Source organism: Colias eurytheme, chromosome 10, assembly GCF_061535395.1.
Source record: "Colias eurytheme isolate Ceu_HAF_F1 chromosome 10, ilColEury1 Martin Lab GWU primary, whole genome shotgun sequence".
Lineage (NCBI taxonomy): Eukaryota > Metazoa > Arthropoda > Insecta > Lepidoptera > Pieridae > Colias > Colias eurytheme.
Genome location: NC_142989.1, coordinates 1915547 through 1935987, shown reverse-complemented (window position 1 = coordinate 1935987; position 20441 = coordinate 1915547). Strand labels below are relative to the sequence as shown.

General features: G+C 32.2%; 1 protein-coding gene across 1 annotated transcript; it reads left to right on the top strand.

Moving 5' to 3' along the window:
• Positions 1–3864: 3864 nt before the first annotated feature.
• Positions 3865–17154, top strand: ndl (serine protease nudel). Its single transcript, XM_090106359.1, has 25 exons — positions 3865–3934; positions 4240–4359; positions 4509–5093; positions 5162–5207; positions 5404–5511; positions 5631–5875; positions 6228–6385; positions 6466–6593; positions 6835–7015; positions 7543–7868; positions 8068–8366; positions 8438–8553; positions 8740–8899; positions 9064–10171; positions 10269–10438; positions 10523–10636; positions 10724–10901; positions 10971–11402; positions 11485–11673; positions 11753–11903; positions 12219–12387; positions 14235–14432; positions 15112–15343; positions 15540–15668; positions 16826–17154. The coding sequence occupies exons 1-25, from the start codon at positions 3865–3867 to the stop codon at positions 17136–17138; spliced, it is 5925 nt and encodes a 1974-aa protein (XP_089962485.1). The 3' UTR covers positions 17139–17154.
• Positions 17155–20441: the final 3287 nt, after the last annotated feature.

Below are 20441 nucleotides of genomic sequence, written 5' to 3'. Positions count from 1 at the left end.
ACAGGTGCCTTCGGTCAAGGTTACTCCAGGAGTGAATATGATACTTTGACCTGCTTACGTTTTATGCTCGAAGAAATCAAACCATTTTCTAGATGACTGCAAAGCATATCAACTTAAATATACATTCACACTCGGTTGCGTTTATGCGTCAGTGCTCTTATTACGTGAATTATGAAAAGCATATGCCATTGATAGGTACTGTTATTGTAGGTATGAATTTGTCACGGAGGAATTCAACCAATACCCTCGGCCCCGGCTCGATGGAACACAGTGGGGTTTTAGTCGACGTAGTAGTTTAGGAATTCGACATAACCCACGGCTCTTATCTTATTCTATCTATGCAACATGTCGCCACTAAAAATATGAATAATTTTTTTTGAAACTATTGTTTTACTACAGTATGCAAGTGTAATAATATGAAAGTGGGCGCCAGTGTGGGTGACTGGGTAAACCTTCTTAGAAATGTTGATTCATATGCTGAAAGGGTTCCCTATCATGATAAGAGCATTATCATCATAAATTCACGCCTACATTATATGTTATAGGAATTATATATCACATTCTATAAACAGGTTGCAACATTATTACAACATTACAAGATTATTGACTTTTAAACGCTAAATAACTACTAGAAGTGGAAATTTAAAATGTTCATGTTGCGAAACAAACATATTACTGCCCTACTGTGCGTCTTTTCACAAAAAAGTTACGTTACATTGGAGTATATCTTTTCTATATCTTTGTTTATATCTATATAATAAAAACATTTCAAATTAACTTTATTTATAAACTAATTGTAGCAGTATCTGAAGCAAATTGTTTTACACACAAACTCTCAATTAGGATCAGATCAAATCATTATTTACAAACAAAAAGTTCAATGACAACTTACTGAACATCATAATATAATCCGATCGCTTAACAGTCAGCAGAAGTAACGTCATTTGGCATTCGACACCATTGCTTTGATCTCTCCCCTAGTTTTTAACTTCGTCCTTTTTGGCTTTTGTATGTGATTTTTCTTTTCCGCATCATATGACGACCCACGCAAAACTTAACGTTTTCGTGTTATTTATGGAGGTATGATGGAGTTCCTTTATGTGGTTTTCATGAAAGCGTTTACTTTAGAAAACCCTTGCATATTCACATAATGACATGATACATCATATGCGTATCGATGGAATCGATTGATAATAAGCTGCATCTGCAAAATATTACATGAGTATGGAGTTGCCACCTTTGCCCAAAATATTACTAAGTACCGTACCTATATTTTACCTTAGATAGATAGGTTGACCACAAAGTATCTAATCGAGTCCATTTAGGCTATAAAAGAAAATATACATTTTTATTTATTTTTGAATAATATAATAATTCGGAATTATAACAGAAACATAAAAAGGCTCAGTATGCTATCGATACCGTTACATTATCGATTGGATCAGACATTATAATTACTAAATTATTAAATTAAATATTAAATATTTCTAGAAGTAAACAAAAGATAATATAATAAATCGCACAGATTGTGTACGTGGAAATTAAATAGAACAAAGAGTGTTAAGCAATTTAAATACAATTGTAATATGAAATAAGCGAAATAAAGGCGGTGTAAGCAATTTTAATCTACCTGCATAATACGTATTAGCATAAAATTAGTTGTTGTGTAGCCATGGTGTTGACAGGGTTATTTTAGTAAATTAAAAATGTGTTTTTAGTGGCTAGTGTATTTGTGTGGATATTTTACCGATAAATTATTATTGTAAGTACTTACGTAATTATCCTCCTCCTCGTTTAATTATGTTATTATGGAATATAATATTATAGGTACTTATTTATATAAAAAAGTTCATCAACATGTTTCAAAATATTTTGTTTAGAACTGAATGCAGTTAAAGTTTATGTTATAAAATCGTTTATCGATCACTGCATATTATTTTAAGGAGTTATTATTTTATCCAATATCATGGTGAATGCAGAACTTAAAGCTATAAGTAAATTAATTTAGATGCATTCCTATTTATTTCGTAGTACGTAATTGATATTTAATTGAGATCAAAAGAATATGACACATAGTAAGGATTACAGCAAAAATAAATATTTTATGACTTAATTAGAAAGCATCATTACTATTTTTATATGTATATAATTCAGCATGTATATTAAATTTTCCTGTAGTTACGTGTATTTATTTCAATGTGTGACTTATTATTTTTTTTATTTTACAATACATAAACTATATGGCAAGGATAATTTTACATTATCAAAACATATAATATGTATAAATAATTTGGAAAATCCAAAAGTGCACGCCTCATAATTTTTTTTTAATAAATATTTATTAATTATTATTTTTGTTTATTTAATAACAATTAAACCACATCGAATCAGACCCTGAAAAATGAAAGGGTTCTATTCCTGAACATACTCAAGCGTAAGAGAAAAAAAAAGACTCGATTAGTAAAGTATTTCGGTCGCTATCGTGTTAACAAGAAAAAGGATCCGCACATACAGACACACGGACGTCCAAGACAGAACTTTTTTAAACTGTTTTTTAACTAGTTTAAATAACAAAAATGATATCAAAAATATCATGAACGTTAAAAATAGTGTTTTTTCTTAATATGTGTGTGTATGTATTATCTTACAAGTGCAATGTATGATACATAAAGACATTTTAAGTTTGAAAAATCAGATGTTTTGCGCGAAGTGACAGTAGTACCCACCTCAACGCTTCGCTTATGAGGCGTGCAATATTTCACAAAACCTACGTTCCACGTCCTCCTGAAAGCGACACAACGTACATAGCACAATAATGCCCTAAATCAAGCTAAGATAAAATATCTTCAGCAACCCCTAACCACGGGGGTCGCTTCATTATAACAACTACGTAATAAACGATATTGTTTCATCTTACCATACTGCAATAACAATTGAATATATATTACGACAATGTAACTATTTATCAGTTTGACCCTTAGGTTTGACCGAATCGAAGATATTTTAGAATATTATTTTGTGCATTTACTTCGTTTTGTTTACTATTTGAATTCTTAAGATGACGAGATAATTCTTACGTCTTCATTTCAAGTAGTATTTTGTCATAATAATTTTAGATAACCGTTATACAGGGTACGGGCATAGTAAAGGGATTCTAGTACTATTGCATGATGTAAAATTAAATGGAAAGAGGATCTTCTTGATCCTATTAAAAAGGATGTATTTTTTGTCCCTTTCCACGAGACTTACATACTTTCTGTGAGATTATATAATATATTATTATATATATTATATTAACTGTGGTTTTTGCATAGGATATACCTAAATCGAAGTTATGTAAGAGAAAGACATCTAATTTAATTGTTTGTTCGATTGTTATTTTATACAGATTTTCGTTATAAACTATTTTGACCTTATCGTTTATAAGATCCTCACGCTAAGATCAATTATTAAGCATACCTATTAACTGTAATATCCTATAAACTTAACTTAGACTATTTTGCATACTTCTAATATAATATTAACTAGAAGATACCCACTCATGATAGTTTAGACTCTGGTATCTGGACCATTCACAAGACCCGACTAGCAAACAATACTTACCACAAACTCCATTAAAAGCAGACCAGTATTTACATATATTATACAAGTTCATGAATACTATTGGGGTTATATTGAGGGTATAGTTTAGTTTGGATATTTACTTCATTTGCATTTACTCCTTAGATCCTTTAGAAGTATGCATATTATTTACCACTACTACAACGTATCTACTAGCTATGTCTCACGCTTTCACTTTAAAACGAGTTCTATTAAACTTATATTTTCTTGAGTATAAACATTGATTTTATTTTTAGGTTAAACATGACCAATAAAAAAGAAGGAAAATCAAACCCTGGTCTGCCCATGGGCTTAGCTGAGACAAATGAAAATGGTAAAATCAAATTTTGAATAATTTAATGCCTTAAGTTATTTTGTATAATTTTCATTTCAACGAAGTTATTGGTACTACCTTATTGGTTCATATAAATTAAAAACGCAATTATATTTCATAAAAATAAGTTCATAAGAAGTTGCTTTAAGAACAATAAAACTTTTAAGCTTTGTGGTTCAATTCAGAACAACAAAGCTTAAAAGTTCCTCGCAATAGAAATTTGAAAAAATTATATAGGCGTTCCTAGAATATCTGTGTATCTTTATTAATAGTTTTTATATTCATATAATTTATGTTCCTTTCAGGACAATCCTATGATCAAAGGTGTCTGTTTCAAACTTTTCAGAGAATTGTTATTGTTTTATTGCTGGGTATTTTTGTCGTAGTGGTATCTGCATTAATTTTAAAATATATAGAAGTTGATGGTAAGTTTTTTTATTATTTTTTTATTCATGATTTATAATAAAATAAGGTGCAATTATATTTTTTTATATTTTTTCATGAGCACGCAAAGTTTTATATAGGTATTTCATTCGTTTTAGAAATTTACGTTGTTCATAATTTTCTATTGCAGTAGAAAATGTTTACAGAACGGAAACCGTATTTATTTCAAAACAGAAAGAACCACCCAACGACGCCTTTTTATCTAAAAATATCAAGGCACATTATCAACTTGAAAACATAGGGAACTATCCTGTTAGAAGTAAAAGAGAAATTTCAACTTCTAACAAAAAATTATCAGGTAAAAATGTAAAATTTAGAGATAACAAACTTCAAAAAGCAAGAAAATTATTAACAGAACATAACATTTTATGTAATGGAAATGAGCATAAAGAAGCTTGTAAAGAAATGATTAATCAAATAAAATTACTATCAGAAGGAAAAATATCTGACCATGAATTTAAAACAAAAAGGACTGATAATGTGAATATATTAAAACCAAAGACCCTTGTAAAAAAAGATAGAACGAATGATGAACATTCTGGAAATGGTGATTTATCAAAACGGGAACTAGGTACAGATATGCATAACTCTGAACCAACTGCACTATTTAAAATAAATCCAGCAGATATACCATATCCTATGGATCCGTCCACGCCAGGACTAGCGAGCACGTGCCTGTTAGCTCGCCTTTTGAAAGACAGCAGTAATTTATATGGTATGATTTTATTAATACTTCTAACATTTTTTTTTATTTCAATTTCAAATACTTGAATATGTTTTCAGGTTATGAGAGAATGGATTATGACCCGAATTCACCAATCCATCCCAGGTAGATATAGTTTACGTTTAAATAGTTTATTGGTTTGTTACGGACTTTATATAATCCATATCTAATAGGTATTTGCTTTAGTATTTTTTTATACAATTAAAGCTGAAACAATGATTCAATTAACTTAGTTAGGTATTAGATTTCAACTATGTACACATCATATCATATCCCTTATCATATCCTATAAACCTTTCAGAAGAATGCCGATGACTTTTTTACCTCCGTATTTACAAAGCCATCATCATCACTCAGATAAAATTGCACATCCACAGGATATTCAAATTGCGATGAAGATGAGAGCAAAGTAAGTCGCAAATGTTAAAAAAATAATAACGCTAATTATGAGAACAAAAAACATGTATGAATTTCAATTTTATAGCATTTCCTATTTTTGTAACGACTAACGAACTTTTATATTTTCAGAGAAGTTTTATCAAAAGATGCAGATTCAAATGACCTAGTACGCGTAGAAGAATGCCCTGCGGGTAATGTGTCTTGTGACAACGGAAATGCGTGTATAAGTGAAAGCTCATGGTGTGATGGAAATGTAGATTGTGATGACGTCAGCGATGAATCTCACTGCACTTGCAAGTCCCGCGTTGATAAGTCCAGAGTGTGCGATGGATACTTCGATTGTCCTTTTGGGGAAGACGAAATGGGATGTTTTGGTAATATTTGTATTTTTATTTTAAAGCCTAAATAGCTATAAGTAGTCGTTTTAATAGCTTTATTCACACAATGAAATGTTTTCAAAAATTATGTAAAGTATCATTATTATTGGAATACGTTTTTTTGGTAATTAGAAAATTATTGCAATGGTAATCAACTCATCGAAACCTATGCTTGAGGTCTGCATTTTGTTTTGCTGCTAAGAATTCATTTATGAAGAGAAAAAATTATAGGAAGAAGGTGGGTGCTACGTGTAAAAATGTACGAATATGATACGAGAGTTCTGCTCAACAATTTTCCCATCTTATAAGAATTTAAGATTTAAGTGGATGTTTCTTGATCTATTTATAGGTTGCACTGGAGAAACTTTCAGTTGTGGTGACCCGGATTCCATTTCGGATAATATATGTTTCACAAAAGAACAACGCTGTAATAACATCAACGATTGCCCCAACAATAAAGATGAAATCGACTGCAGCATGTTATCACCTAGTCTTCATAAGAAACCTGTAAGCGTCTGCATATTTATTATCAATTTATTATGCGCTGTATATCATTGAAAAGTTTTTCAATTCCAACTTTGTTGTAGCTGTTCGCAATTTCGAACACTGAGGGGTTTTTGCATAGGAATTTCAAAGGGACCTGGTATGCGGTGTGCAACAATCCATACATGTGGGCACATGATGCGTGTCGACGTGAGACTGGACTTATTGTCAGGTGAACTATTTATTAACTTTATATATTTCTATTAGTTCTGTTTGATATCCATGATTTATAGGTAATAAACGTATTTCAAATAGATATACTTCTATTGTTATTAAAAGTATTTTTTTTCTTATAATCCTTTTCATAGCGATAGCAGTGTGCCGTGCAGTGCGCATTCTTGATTTTTTTTCTTTTTTAAAGATCAAATTAATATTTTTTACTTACTTATATTTATAAGTACGTTGTATTTCAGACCTCCACACATTCAGTTTCTCCATATAGATCCATTGCTCAAAATAAACTACATCAACACAGCACCCGGTGGTTTAATAAATACCAGTACTACATGTCTTAATTCTTCTGCAGTGTATGTATCCTGCCCATACTTATTGTGTGGCACGAGAATATTAACCACATCCCAACTTTTACGGGAGGTAAACTTTTCTCCAATTTGTATATATTATAGTGTATAAAGGTTGAACTGTACGCATATTATATTTAAATTGTTTTCCCTTAAATAATGCAAAATTATCTCACTTATAACAAATATGTCTACAAGTCTTTATTAGTTTAGTGACAAAGTTTCATACTTCATCAGATCAACTTTATTAATTTTGGAAAACCGTTAACAATCTTCTATTATTAGATGAAAATCCTTAAGCTTAGTGAATAAAATGTTACCTTATCGCAACAATATTTCCTTGAAATGGACTTGAAATAGTATTGAAGAAAAATAACGTCTTAAACTGAAGGAAATGTTCTTCCATTTTTAGAACTAAAATGAAAATAATATAAAAGACTAAAACGCCTCCGTTCGACTTGTTTAATTTATAAAAATCTTTACTATTATAAGATATAAATCTCAGGAACTAGAACTACTCCTTCAATTCGAATATAATGCTTGTGTTGTATAGTTATTTTTGTGTTAAATTATACCATACATCTCTATTTCTGTTTTCAGAAAGCCGACATAGAAAATCAATTATTTGGACGTAACAAACGATTTCTACTAAATAGTGAACCTTATCCCTTTTCATTTTATGATACTCCACTGTACCGTCGTAAAAGAGATGTATCGTCAATGTCTACCATGCTTGAAAAGGTTTATAGTAACGACGATGACAAAGATAGAATAAAAAGAATGGAAAGTAGAGTTGTAGGAGGTAAACCTAGCCAACCAGCTGCCTGGCCCTGGGTGGTGGCTTTATACCGAAACGGAATGTTCCACTGTGGCGGTGTTATTCTAAGTCAAAATTGGGTCATGTCAGCTGCTCATTGCATTCATAAGTAAGTTTAACATATCATTATCTATATAGAGTTTTAACGCACGCTGATTCTTGACAGCTAATATTTAGCATTTTTTAACATAATTATTCACCAATACAATTTTTCCGAGAGATAAGCTAAATAGAACATACCCAGGAGCAGAAACCACAAGTAAGCCTTTTATTTACAACATAAATTAAAAAAAAACCCGTTGTTTAAGGTTCTGGGAGCACTACTATGAAGTCCAAGTGGGTATGTTGCGCCGTTTCTCTTTTTCACCTCAAGAGCAAATCCATCGGGTAACTCATGTTATTATGAATCAAAATTACGACCAGGAAGATATGAAGAACGACCTCTCTCTACTCAGAGTAAAACCTGCTATTCAGTTTAGCCGTTGGGTTCGTCCTATTTGTTTACCTGGACCTGAAGTAGCTGGAGAAGACTGGAAGTGGGGTCCACCTGTGGGCACTATTTGTACAGCTGTAGGCTGGGGTTCAACTGTTCCACACGGACCTGATCGTATGTATTATCTAACAACATTTTATTATAAAAAGTTTCCTTGTTGATCTAAAATAACACACTCCCCGCAGCTGATCATATGCGTGAGGTAGAAGTACCTATATGGGATCAATGTAATCATCGAGAAGATCAAGCTGGAAGGGAAATATGTGCTGGTCTTGCTGAGGGTGGAAGAGATACTTGTCAAGTGAGTGAAATTAGTAGCTAGTAGATAGAAATGGTGCTTTGTTTAAGTGAAAAATAAAAATAGAGAGGTCCAATTATACATGGGTCGATTACTAATTTTACTAGTATCAATACCTACTACATACTATATCAATGAGTTTATAGTCAACTAGATTGTTTAATATAATATCGAAAATAACAAATTTAGGGTGACAGTGGAGGACCGTTGTTATGCAGAAATCCATCCAATGCTCAACAATGGTACGTAGCAGGAATTGTAAGCCATGGTTATGGCTGCGCACGTAAAGGCGAACCTGGTGTTTATACGAGAGTGAGTCTCTTCGTCCCATGGATTAAATACTTCATGTGTGAGTATTTTTGAGAAGATGTAATATTATTGTTTTATGACAAGTAAATTTTACTCCAGTTCTAAATGCTTTGATTTGATCTGATGGTGATATCGGAAACGAAAGAATATGATTTTATTAATAAATCTATTTATATGTTAATTATATTGATCTATATTTTACAGCTTTAAAAACGTTACCAATGATTCAACCAAAGCAAGAGTGCCCTGGATTCCGGTGTGAATCTGGAATTTCAAGATGTCTTCCGAAAAAGCGAATGTGTGATAAGATTATAGATTGCTTGGACGGAGAAGATGAAATCAACTGTGAAGAGCAAACATTGAAAAAGTTCGAACAAAACATTCTTACTAATATATTAGGTAGAGATGCCAATGTTACAACAAATACAGAAAGTGGTATTGACGAAGACATCAAATCGAGTACACCATCCGAAAATATAAATAAAACAATTACAACGGAAATACCCACTTCAGTGGAAACAACTACAAATATACTTGTAAATGCCACAGATTTAAATCATCTTTCCTCCAACAATACTTCAAATATAAATACAACTGCTCCATTCAATAAAACAGATACTGAAAAAATAGATAACGACACTCAAGAAACCAGTGAAAATATACAATATATTCCAACAGTTGATACTTCTGGATCTAACGATGAAACGGAAGTCGGAGATGTAGATAATTCCAGTGAACAAGTAACAGCGGATCCTATTAAATTATTAATAACTGAATCTACAATTTTACCACATGATATTAACAAAATCGAATCATTGGTAACGACAACAAAAAATTTTACTCATAACATAGAATCAATAACATATTCAAATAATATGACCACTGCTCATCCAATTACTACAACTGAAGAAGTAGAAATAGTTACGCCTATATCTAATACTCAAATAAATTATCTAATAACTACTACACCTGATAGTATGCTAGTGGAAAATTCTACAACTACAATACTGAATAATAATGACACTTCACATATTTTGTTAAATATTGGAAAGAACGACACAAACTCTTCTAATGAAAATTGGCCAGAAACAACAACAGGAGCTGAATATTTAACAACTACTATTAATTTCATAAATGAAATCCATAATACTACAACCGAATTTCCTAGCACACAACATAATTTTATTGAAGGAAATAATGATTCTATAAATGAAGTGATACCACAAGTACCACAAAATTCTAGTGAGCATGAAATCAAACCAGCAAGTGTAAGGAAAAAACACAAAACTCCATTATTCTATCAATGTCGTAGGTATGTATATTGTATGTCTATAATAATATTATGAGACCACAATGTTCTTTTAAGGAATATAAAATTTTTATGTCCCAAATTGTTTATTTTTTTCAAGAATCGATCAGAGCATTTTATACAAATACCGATGTGATCACAAAGCTGACTGTGAAGATGGTACAGATGAACTAGACTGCACATGTACAGATTATTTATCTACATTCGAAAACCAATTACTTTGTGATGGGAACTTCAATTGTGCAGATGGTCAAGATGAAATCGACTGCTGTAAGTATCTCGATAAAAAAATAAATTGACGATAGTACTATTCGTAATATTATCTCATTGTTTAGAGCATTTCTCTTATTACAGTTGGTTGTGAAGACGGAGAATTTCTCTGTAAACGAAGTCAAATTTGCGTCCCAAATAAATACGTATGTGATGGTAAACCGCAATGCCCTTTGGGTGAAGACGAGCTTGACTGTAGTAAGTAAAACATTTAATTGATACGTCAAATTTGGTATGTTTCAAGTTTCAAATAAAGATGTTAATTTTCTTCCAAATATATTTCAGTTGCTCTGACAAATGGTAATGAGATTACATTTGATATGGATGGTAGACCTAAAATCCGATTTGAAGGCTATGTAACTAGAAAAATAAACAGCGATTGGCACGTTTCTTGTGAGGATACTATGTCTATTCATGATCAAGAAGAAGAAGCTACTAGTATTTGTAGATATTTAGGATTTAGGTAATGTATACATAATTTTTGTGGCTAGTTCCTTTTATTCTTTATCTTATAATCATTGTACAATTACAGCGCTGTCAACAAGTTTAAAATAAAATACATTAACCTGAAGGAGAATAATCTCGTCGAATTAACTTTAGATAGCAAAAGACGGAAAAGATATAAGTCGGATAAAGAACCAGTGTTATTCATCTATAAAAATATAGATCTCGAGGACGAATCATCGCGAAGTGTCGTGATAAAAGAACCACAGTTTCTAAAGGAACATTGTGTCCCAAATGTGACAAAAACATGTACCGCATTGTATGTTGCTTGCGACCAATCGCTATTCACAAATTTTGCGATGTCCCAAGAACTTTTATTCGGTCGCGAAGCCGAAGAGTCATTTAATCAACAGTGGCCTTGGGTTGCCAAATTATATATAGATGGACATTACAAATGTACAGGTGTACTTATCGATATATCTTGGAGTTTATTCAGTAACGAATGTTTGGATTTAAGTTTGTGAGTACCTTGCAGATACCTGGTAGTTGTAAAGAATTTTAAATTTGTTGGTTGCATTTCGTATATTTAATAATTATTTCAGGCAGAAGCGTCAATACATAACGGTAATTTTGGGAGCACACAAAACATTACACTCAACGAAAAGTTTTTATGAACAAGTACGCAGAGTAGATGGAATTAAAGAATTATATAGCAGCAAAGTCGTACTTTTACATTTGCAAGAGCCAATTGAGTATTCAGCTATGGTGAAGCCAATGATTCTACCAACTACGTAAGATTTTGTCAATTTGATATATATTCTGGAAACTTCCAATAGATTCTATAAATCTTAACAATGAATTAACTTCCAGGTACATACATGATCAAATGAAAACAGTTTGCGTCGCTGTCGGTCAAGACGGTGGTAATAATACAGTGAGCGTATTACTTAAGGAATCAAAGGAAGCGTGTAGCGTAGATAATATGTGCTTTGAGAGGCAGTCCACTGTAGATGTTTGTCCGGTATGAAATTTATTGTACCTGATTACCAATGGCGGGTTCACCATTAGCCTGATTATGATAAAGCCAATATCGGCAAAATTTGGATGCGATAAACTTTAAAATAAATTATTTCAGTGTGATATACTAACTCTACCATTTTAGTATTTGATATTTTATGCCTATCCTTCACCATTTATATTTGTGAATTATATATACTTAATTTATAATTATTATAATCAAAATTAGAATAGCACGCTCACGGCAAATGTATAAATCTGCCACTGATGCTTGTTTATATAATATAAAGGGAAGTTTAAATTAACGAAACTTTTTCAGATCGGGTTTACCGTTGAAACAAAATGGGCGGGAATAATTAGTTGCCATAGTAAACAGGGCTGGTACCCTGCGGCAACTTTTATGACGTCTAGAGGCGAATGTAATGTGGGTAACCACATAATTGCTACTGAAATTGGAAATTTAAAACATCAAATAAAGTTCTATAAAGGTACGAATTTATTAGTTTCTTGTTAAGAATTTGTTAATGCACTTCTGTGTCATTATCATCATACTACATATTATCTTAATCTAATATCTAATATTCTAATATTCTAATATATTCTAATATCTAATATATATTATAAAGGCGAAAGTTTGTAAGGATGTATGGATGTATGGATGTATGGATGGATGTTTGTTACTCTTTCACGTAAAAACTACTGAACCGATTACAATGATATTTAACACACATATAGAGGGTAACTTGGATTAACACATAGGATAATTTTTATCCCGGAAATCCCACGGGAACGGGAACTATGCGGGTTTTCCTTTGAAAACGCGGGCGAAGCCGCGGGCGGAAATCTAGTAAATTATAAATGTGAAAGTTTGTATGGATGTATGGATGTATGGATGTTTGTTACTCTTTCACGTAAAAACTACTGAACCGATTACAATGAAATTTAGCACACATATAGAGGGTAACTTGGATTAATATATAGGATAGGTTTTATCCCGGAAATCCCACGGGGACGGGAACTATGCGGGTTTTCCTTTGAAAACGCGGGCGAAGCCGCGGGCGGAAATCTAGTACTACCTACATATTTTTAATTGTAGTGGCTGAGCACAAAACTCCTATGAGGATTTTTTGTATCCATTCATGTTTTATTTATTTTTATTCAGTCCTAACTCCTAATGATATCATATCCAGTGCCGAATACGGCATAATTTTATTTTCCTCCATGTAACTTAATAATGTATGAGAATATTATCAATTCAATAGCGTCGTTTTTCATCATTCAGGGTATCTGCATCCCAATATGAAATAATTTGGAAAATCCAAAAGTGCACGCCTCATAATTTTTTTTTTAATAAATATTTATTAATTATTATTTTTGTTTATTTAATAACAATTAAACCACATCGAATCAGACCCTGAAAAATGAAAGGGTTCTATTCCTGAGCATACTCAAGCGTAAGAGAAAAAAAAAGACTCGATTAGTAAAGTATTTCGGTCGCTATCGTGTTAACAAGAAAAAGGATCCGCACATACAGACACACGGACGTCCAAGACAGAACTTTTTTAAACTGTTTTTTAACTAGTTTAAATAACAAAAATGACATCAAAAATATCATGAACGTTAAAAATAGTGTTTTTTCTTAATATGTGTGTGTATGTATTATCTTACAAGTGCAATGTATGATACATAAAGACATTTTAAGTTTGAAAAATCAGATGTTTTGCGCGAAGTGACAGTAGTACCCACCTCAACGCTTCGCTTATGAGGCGTGCAAAACGATATGACCTTAATCCTAATATTGATATATATTTTTTTAAGTAGTTTATAGGCTGTAAATTCCGAACTTGTTTTAGTAGAATTTAATAAAAATTACATACAATCAATTATTTATAATTCACATAATCGTTCTATTCTATACCGTCTGTATACCTGTGTATCGTCTTCAACGATAATAAGCTATAAAAGGAAAAGACAAGGAGAAGGGCGAATATCCTATTATACTCCTATTATAAAGGCGAAAGTTTGTATATGGATGTATGGATGTTTGTTACTCTTTCACGTAAAAACTACTGAATGGATTTGAATGAAACTTTACCACAATATAGCTTATACATCAGAATAACACATAGGATAGGTTTTATCCCGGAAATCTCACGGGAACGGGAACTATGCGGGTTTTCCTTTGAAAACGCGGGCGAAGCCGCGGGCGGAAATCTAGTTTTAAAATAAATCATTGTCTTTTGTGATCCATCTATTAACTTTATAATATGTAGTCCAGAAAAAGCAATGTATTAAAACGCTAAAAAAACATTATATAATTCTTTCTTTTTTACAGATACGCCGTTAATTGACTTCAATGACCAAGAATTAGTAGAAAACTGTGACGGTACGCGCTGCGAGAGAGGTCGTTGTGTCAAAATGCATTATGTTTGTGATGGCATTCAACATTGTGAAGATGGTACTGATGAGTCACACGAAAGTTGTCAAAAGAAATACGATATCTGTTCCAAAGATCCTCTTCACAGGGGCTGTGGTGCGTATCGTGGATTGTTTCTCTTTATTATAACTTCGTGGAAAATACATGTGTTATTTCACTTCAATTTACTTGTTTTATTATCTTACTGCGTATGAAATAAGCTCCGTATCTTCTGTTTTTATTTATAAAATGCCTACATACTAATTGAGTGGTCGTAGAAAATATCAATGTTTCTTAGGGCCGATTTTTCAATGCTCGGATAAAACTTATTCGTCGAATAATGTATAAAACTACCATTTTAAAAACGTATTCTAATTGCCCGTATTTGACAGTTTACGTGACATGTTAATATTATCGTGTAATACTTTATTGGACGGATAAGTTTTATCCAAGCATTGAAAAATCGGCCCTTAGTCAATTCGTATAAAGTAAACGTTAGAGTATATTTTATAAAAACGAGTTTGTTTATTTTCTTTTAATACAGCTCCATAATGAAGCTCTAAATTTCAACGACTTCTTCCTTGTCAATTCCTTGAAATTTAAAATAGATAAACTTTACAATGTACCTATCTTATAACGAAACTGTCGAAGCGTATCAGGGAATAAATATTTTATGGTTTTGGATTTATTTACTTAAAATCTGTTCAACTGCTAAGTTACATCTTTCCATATTCTTTTACATCTATAGATTATCATACATCTATATCTATATTTTGTTTACCAATCCCCCTTTCAGAATGTCCAGCAGGCGAGCTAAAATGCCGCAACGGACAATGCGTTCCCAAAGAACTCTTCAGAGACGGTCGTAATGACTGTTCGGACGGTACAGACGAGCCTGGCCAGACCACGTGCTCTGATTACCTCAGCCGAGTGATGCCTTCGAGACTATGCGATGGAGTACTCCACTGCCATGATAGGAGTGATGAAGACCCTATGTTCTGTAAATGCTTCTCAAAGCATGCGTATCGGTATGTTTATGTAAATAGTAATCTTCTTTTAGACTACCCACTTATCTTGTCTGTAGCGCGAAATATTAAGGCATGTCACTGAGGTAAATGCAGCTTTCTGAGGATTGAAGATATTTCCAAAATTAAACTTAGCAATCTACATGTCACACAAATATTATCACATAACTCTTATTAATTTATATAATTCAATTACCAGATGCAGCAAGGACTTACTAAGTGAGGAATACTGTGTAGCAAATGACATGGTGTGCGATGGAGTGCCAGACTGTCCTAATGGGGAAGACGAGAACGCATGCATTGCGCTTAGCTCTCCGCAGGGAACATCGTGAGTAGAGAATCCAATCCCGCATCAAAATCGCGATCCCGCAAGCCTGCGGGATTAAGATCATCAATCCCGCGGATCCCGCGGGATTTGCGGGATGGATTTTAATTATTATTATTTTTGTTTCATGTAATTTAAAGAAAGAAAATACACACAAATATTTTTAATTATTCTTATCAACATGAAGCAAAGTTATCACTTATATTATAAATTAAATATAATGATGTATACAATACAATATTCACAATATTTCACGTTTCATATTTAGATTTTTATTTGAAATAGAACATACCTAGGTATTCATTGGTTTTAGAGGCATTTAAAGTCAGCTTATTTTTTTTGTTGAAAATACTTTCGAAGAAATGATAAAGTATCTAACGTTTCATCTTTTAGATTTGATCTTATCTTGTTGCATAAATAGCCAGCGGCGGAAAAAGCACGCGCGGCTTCCACACTTGTAGGCGGAATTGACTTTACATAAGTATAAACAGCTTCCAAATACTTCCCCCTATTCCCTCCACATTCAAAAAGTGTCAATATCAAATCAGTTGAATTATCTCGAGTGGGTACACGCACAGCAGCTCTACACTCTGCCACCCATTCAGTACGCGCAAAGTTAAATCCCCGTGCGCCGTAGGGGAATCCCCAGTCATAGAGTACTGGAGTCTGGAACTGACATTGATTACGTTCCGTTCCGTCCGATAATAGTTCCGATCATCGTCTGAGCCTATTTTTCTTACTTTTTTTCCCGCATTAGCGGGATCCCGCGTTTGCGGGATTGGATTCCCTAATCGTGAGTATAGATGTTGAGATAACAATAAGTATATAATTATTTATTGCACATAAAATTAACATATAAATTATACCAAAAATATTATAGATATATAAAACAAGGGACGATGGCATAACCGGACTAGGCATATTTTTCAACGATAATTCATGGACATTCTTATAGAGTCGCATTTACACATTTCCATTTGTTAGTAGCACTTTCGTAAATCAAAAAAGTCACAAAAATTAGAAGGACATGTACAAATTTGTTTATTAGTTTTACCATCAAATCAGCTTGTATAAACCATTGATTTATGACATTCGCAATGTTAAATTTCTGATACGATATCATTTTGGAATAATCATTTTTACATTAAAAATGTTTCCAGGCCCGGTATCGGCGAAGTAATCATCCGCTCGCATGGCGTGTGGTACTCCAAATGCTACCCAACGGAGGAGCATACAAAATCTGAACTCGAGGAAGTTTGTCGCGAACTCGGCTACATTAGCGGCCATGCCAAGCAATTACCAACCCCAGCCAAGTCGTACATTCACAACAGCATAACATTAGATACATTTTCCGATATCGTACTGAATAACAGCACAAAAATAAAACTAAGGAACAACGAAGCGCCCATCGCGAGAGGAACGCTCGATAATAATTTATCAGATTGCTACCCGCTTTTCATAGAATGTTTGTAGACGTAATTTAAAAATAACAAGCTTATTTATTCCTGTTTTATGTTAAAAGTTTTATACATTAAACGTTTTTAATATATGATGGTTGTGTATCTTTATGCTTCCGCAAACAAAATGAATGCCATAGTTATTTGAATTATGTTATTATACCCCACTTAACTATTGTTATCCATACCAATACTATAAATGCGAAAGTTACTCTGTCTGTCTGTTTGTTACTCAATCACGCCTAAACTACTGAACCAATTTTCATGAAATTTGGTATGGATATATTTTGATACCCGAGAAAGGACATAGGCTACTTTTTATCCCGGGAAAATGACGCAATCCCACGGGAACGGGAACTATGCGGGTTTTTCTTTGACTGCGCGGGTGAAGCCGCGGGCGGAAACCTAGTAACATATAATTATACTAAACCAGTATTTGTAATAAATAAGTCCTTTAAAAGAGCGCATAGCTACTAAAATAAGAAAAAGAGATTCAAAGAGTTTAATAAGGCATTTTAAATGTCATGTATTCTTCAAATGTCTAGAAACATCTTAAGTTATTCCAGGTCAAAGGTCAACAAAGACAATTAATTCTCCTAGTAGGGACAAGACGTAAGTATTATAATAAAATTATTATCCGTAGTATAAGTAACTACTACGAATGCATGCATAATAAAGCCTGTTACAGTTTTCATTAGTTTAATTGAAAATAAAACTGCTTAAAACATTATTGAAGTGAAACTTCTTTATCGGGGTTGGAAAAAAATTTAGTGTAACATTTTTTCGTTAAGCGTGACATTTTTCCGTTACGCGCAGTGGTTACGCGCCATCTTTTTCTTCTCCCTACCACGCGTGATTTGACGTATTTCTTTATAGTTGCATATTATAGTAAATTATTTTTTTGAAAAATAAGGTCATAAAGAAGTTTCACTTCTCACGTGTGTACTACACGCACACATTTTTTTATAAAATATTATTGCACGTATTTGGCACTTATTTGGACGTAGAGTATTATATAGATATATACCTTCATACAATTACCACATAGTGACATCTTTTGACACGTTTTGGATACAATTCACAACTGGAAATAGGTACTACAATGCGTGTCATCTTGTTATTTAAGTTGTTTTGTGAGTTTGGTAGAGATGTCGCTTTATCCTATTGAGAAATAACGATTTTAAATTCACGGTATTAAGGTTTTGTCTCCGTCTTCATTAAATAATAAATATTATTCGAAAGGGAGAATAAGTAGGTATTATTATTCAGAATAAAATAATACAATAATAATGATTAATAGTATCAATTCCTTTATTTAGACCTTCAGTTATAATTAATTCTGGATGTTATACATTTTCAATTGTTTTTACACCAAAATATCGAAATAAATATTTACCTTAATTTTCTTAAAAGATAAATAGGTCTGCATTATAATCAAAATGAATTATTGTAAACACAATGCACATAAAATCTTTTAAATATAATATAGACATAAATAAGAATAATGGTAAAACAAAAACATAAATGTACCTCAATTATCATCAAAATTCCAAATGCAAAACGAATTTGTTTCAAATTAAAATTCCTCAAGCTATTTATTCTATACCATGCCCATATTTGGTAGTGTCTCGATCAACATTTGAATGGGCGAATAAAATGTTTTACATACTTTAAACTAAGATATGTCAGGTCAAGTATGTCACCCCGAATCCAATGTATTAATTCACCCGATCATTAACTCCATTGTGATTCATTTTTTATTACTTAACATTATAAAGGAATGATGCTACCAAAATGGAATGATACATTTGCATATTTTATATCTTTAAGATAAAACAAATGATTAAAACTAGTTCGTTTTACGAAACCGGTCGAATTTAACATACTTCGTATTAACTATAAATTATAATTATTAATATGAAACTCGACAAAAAGTTGACATTTCAATATGTATTTCAATGCATTACATCTGCACCTGCACTCAGGTGGACAGCTTACGAGTGACGTCATAGTGCTGAATCTTATTATTTTATGCTCTTATATCATTCTAGATAGGTCAGGTGGTGGGTCAAATGACCCATAATTTTTTCAACATGGGCCTGTAGTCTATTTATAATGTTTAATCATTTGGTCACACACGGTTTCTACGAATTCGAAAGTTCAGGTAGAGATTTTCTCCCCTTGTCTCCATGATTTTTGTACGGCGTTGCGGAATAATGGCTTAAAAGCAGTATAGAAATAGTATGACACAGATGCCGTACAAAAATGGTGGTCCACAAAGTCAGAATTTATTTTTATTTTTCGACAGTTGCCGGGGTAAATTTGGTCATTTGATTTTCTACGGCATCTGTGTCATACTATTTCTATACTACTTTTAATCAATTATTCCGCAACGCCGTACAAAAATCATGGAGACAAGGGGAGAAAATCTCTACCTGAACCTTCGAATTCTCATCTGCACTCAGGTGGACAGCTTACAAGTGACGTCATAGTGCTGAATCTTATTATTTTATGCTCTTATATCATTCTAGATAGGTCAGGTGGTGGGTCAAATGACCCATAATTTTTTCAACACGGGCCTGTAGTCTAAAATGCCAAACTTATGTAAAACTTGTTGTTTGCACACAGTTTTGCTCGTGTATTAAATTGGTACTTATGGAAAATATTATTATAGGTACCTTTATTTATGAATTTAATTTTGAATCATAATATAATTAGAAATGTCCTAAAAATTTAGCGCTATCACATAGGATAATAATATAGACAATTTTAAAGCATTTAATTTCCCATTATATATTTAAATAAAAGTTTGGGTAATAATTTCATATAAATAATAATATTATCTATTGAATAGGTAGGGTAATTAACCTATTCTAATTTTTCAGGTCGTTTTTATTTAAGGTGCCCGGAGGCCGAGTATTTCATTAACATTGTGAATATATTATATAGGTCACTTAAATGACCCCAAACCAATTACTATTTGTTATATTTGGTTATTCAGTTATACAAATATTTTGAATTTAATTTAAGATTACATTAGTTTTATTGCACGGGACTAAAAATTTTATTATGTTTTTTTATTATTACTTATACTTTTGAAATATTTTTGATGATCTATTTTTTATATTTTGTGTGAAATGGTATTTAAAAAATGTTATTGTATGAAAAGCTGAAATACGTTAATATTTGATATTTAATCTTACTAGAATGCTATGAAGTGGTAGAGTTTAATTTATATCTTAAAAATTACAACAATACGTGCATAATACTTTCCCTATGATGTAAAGCTCTGAGAATCATACTATCTCTCATGAAAGTT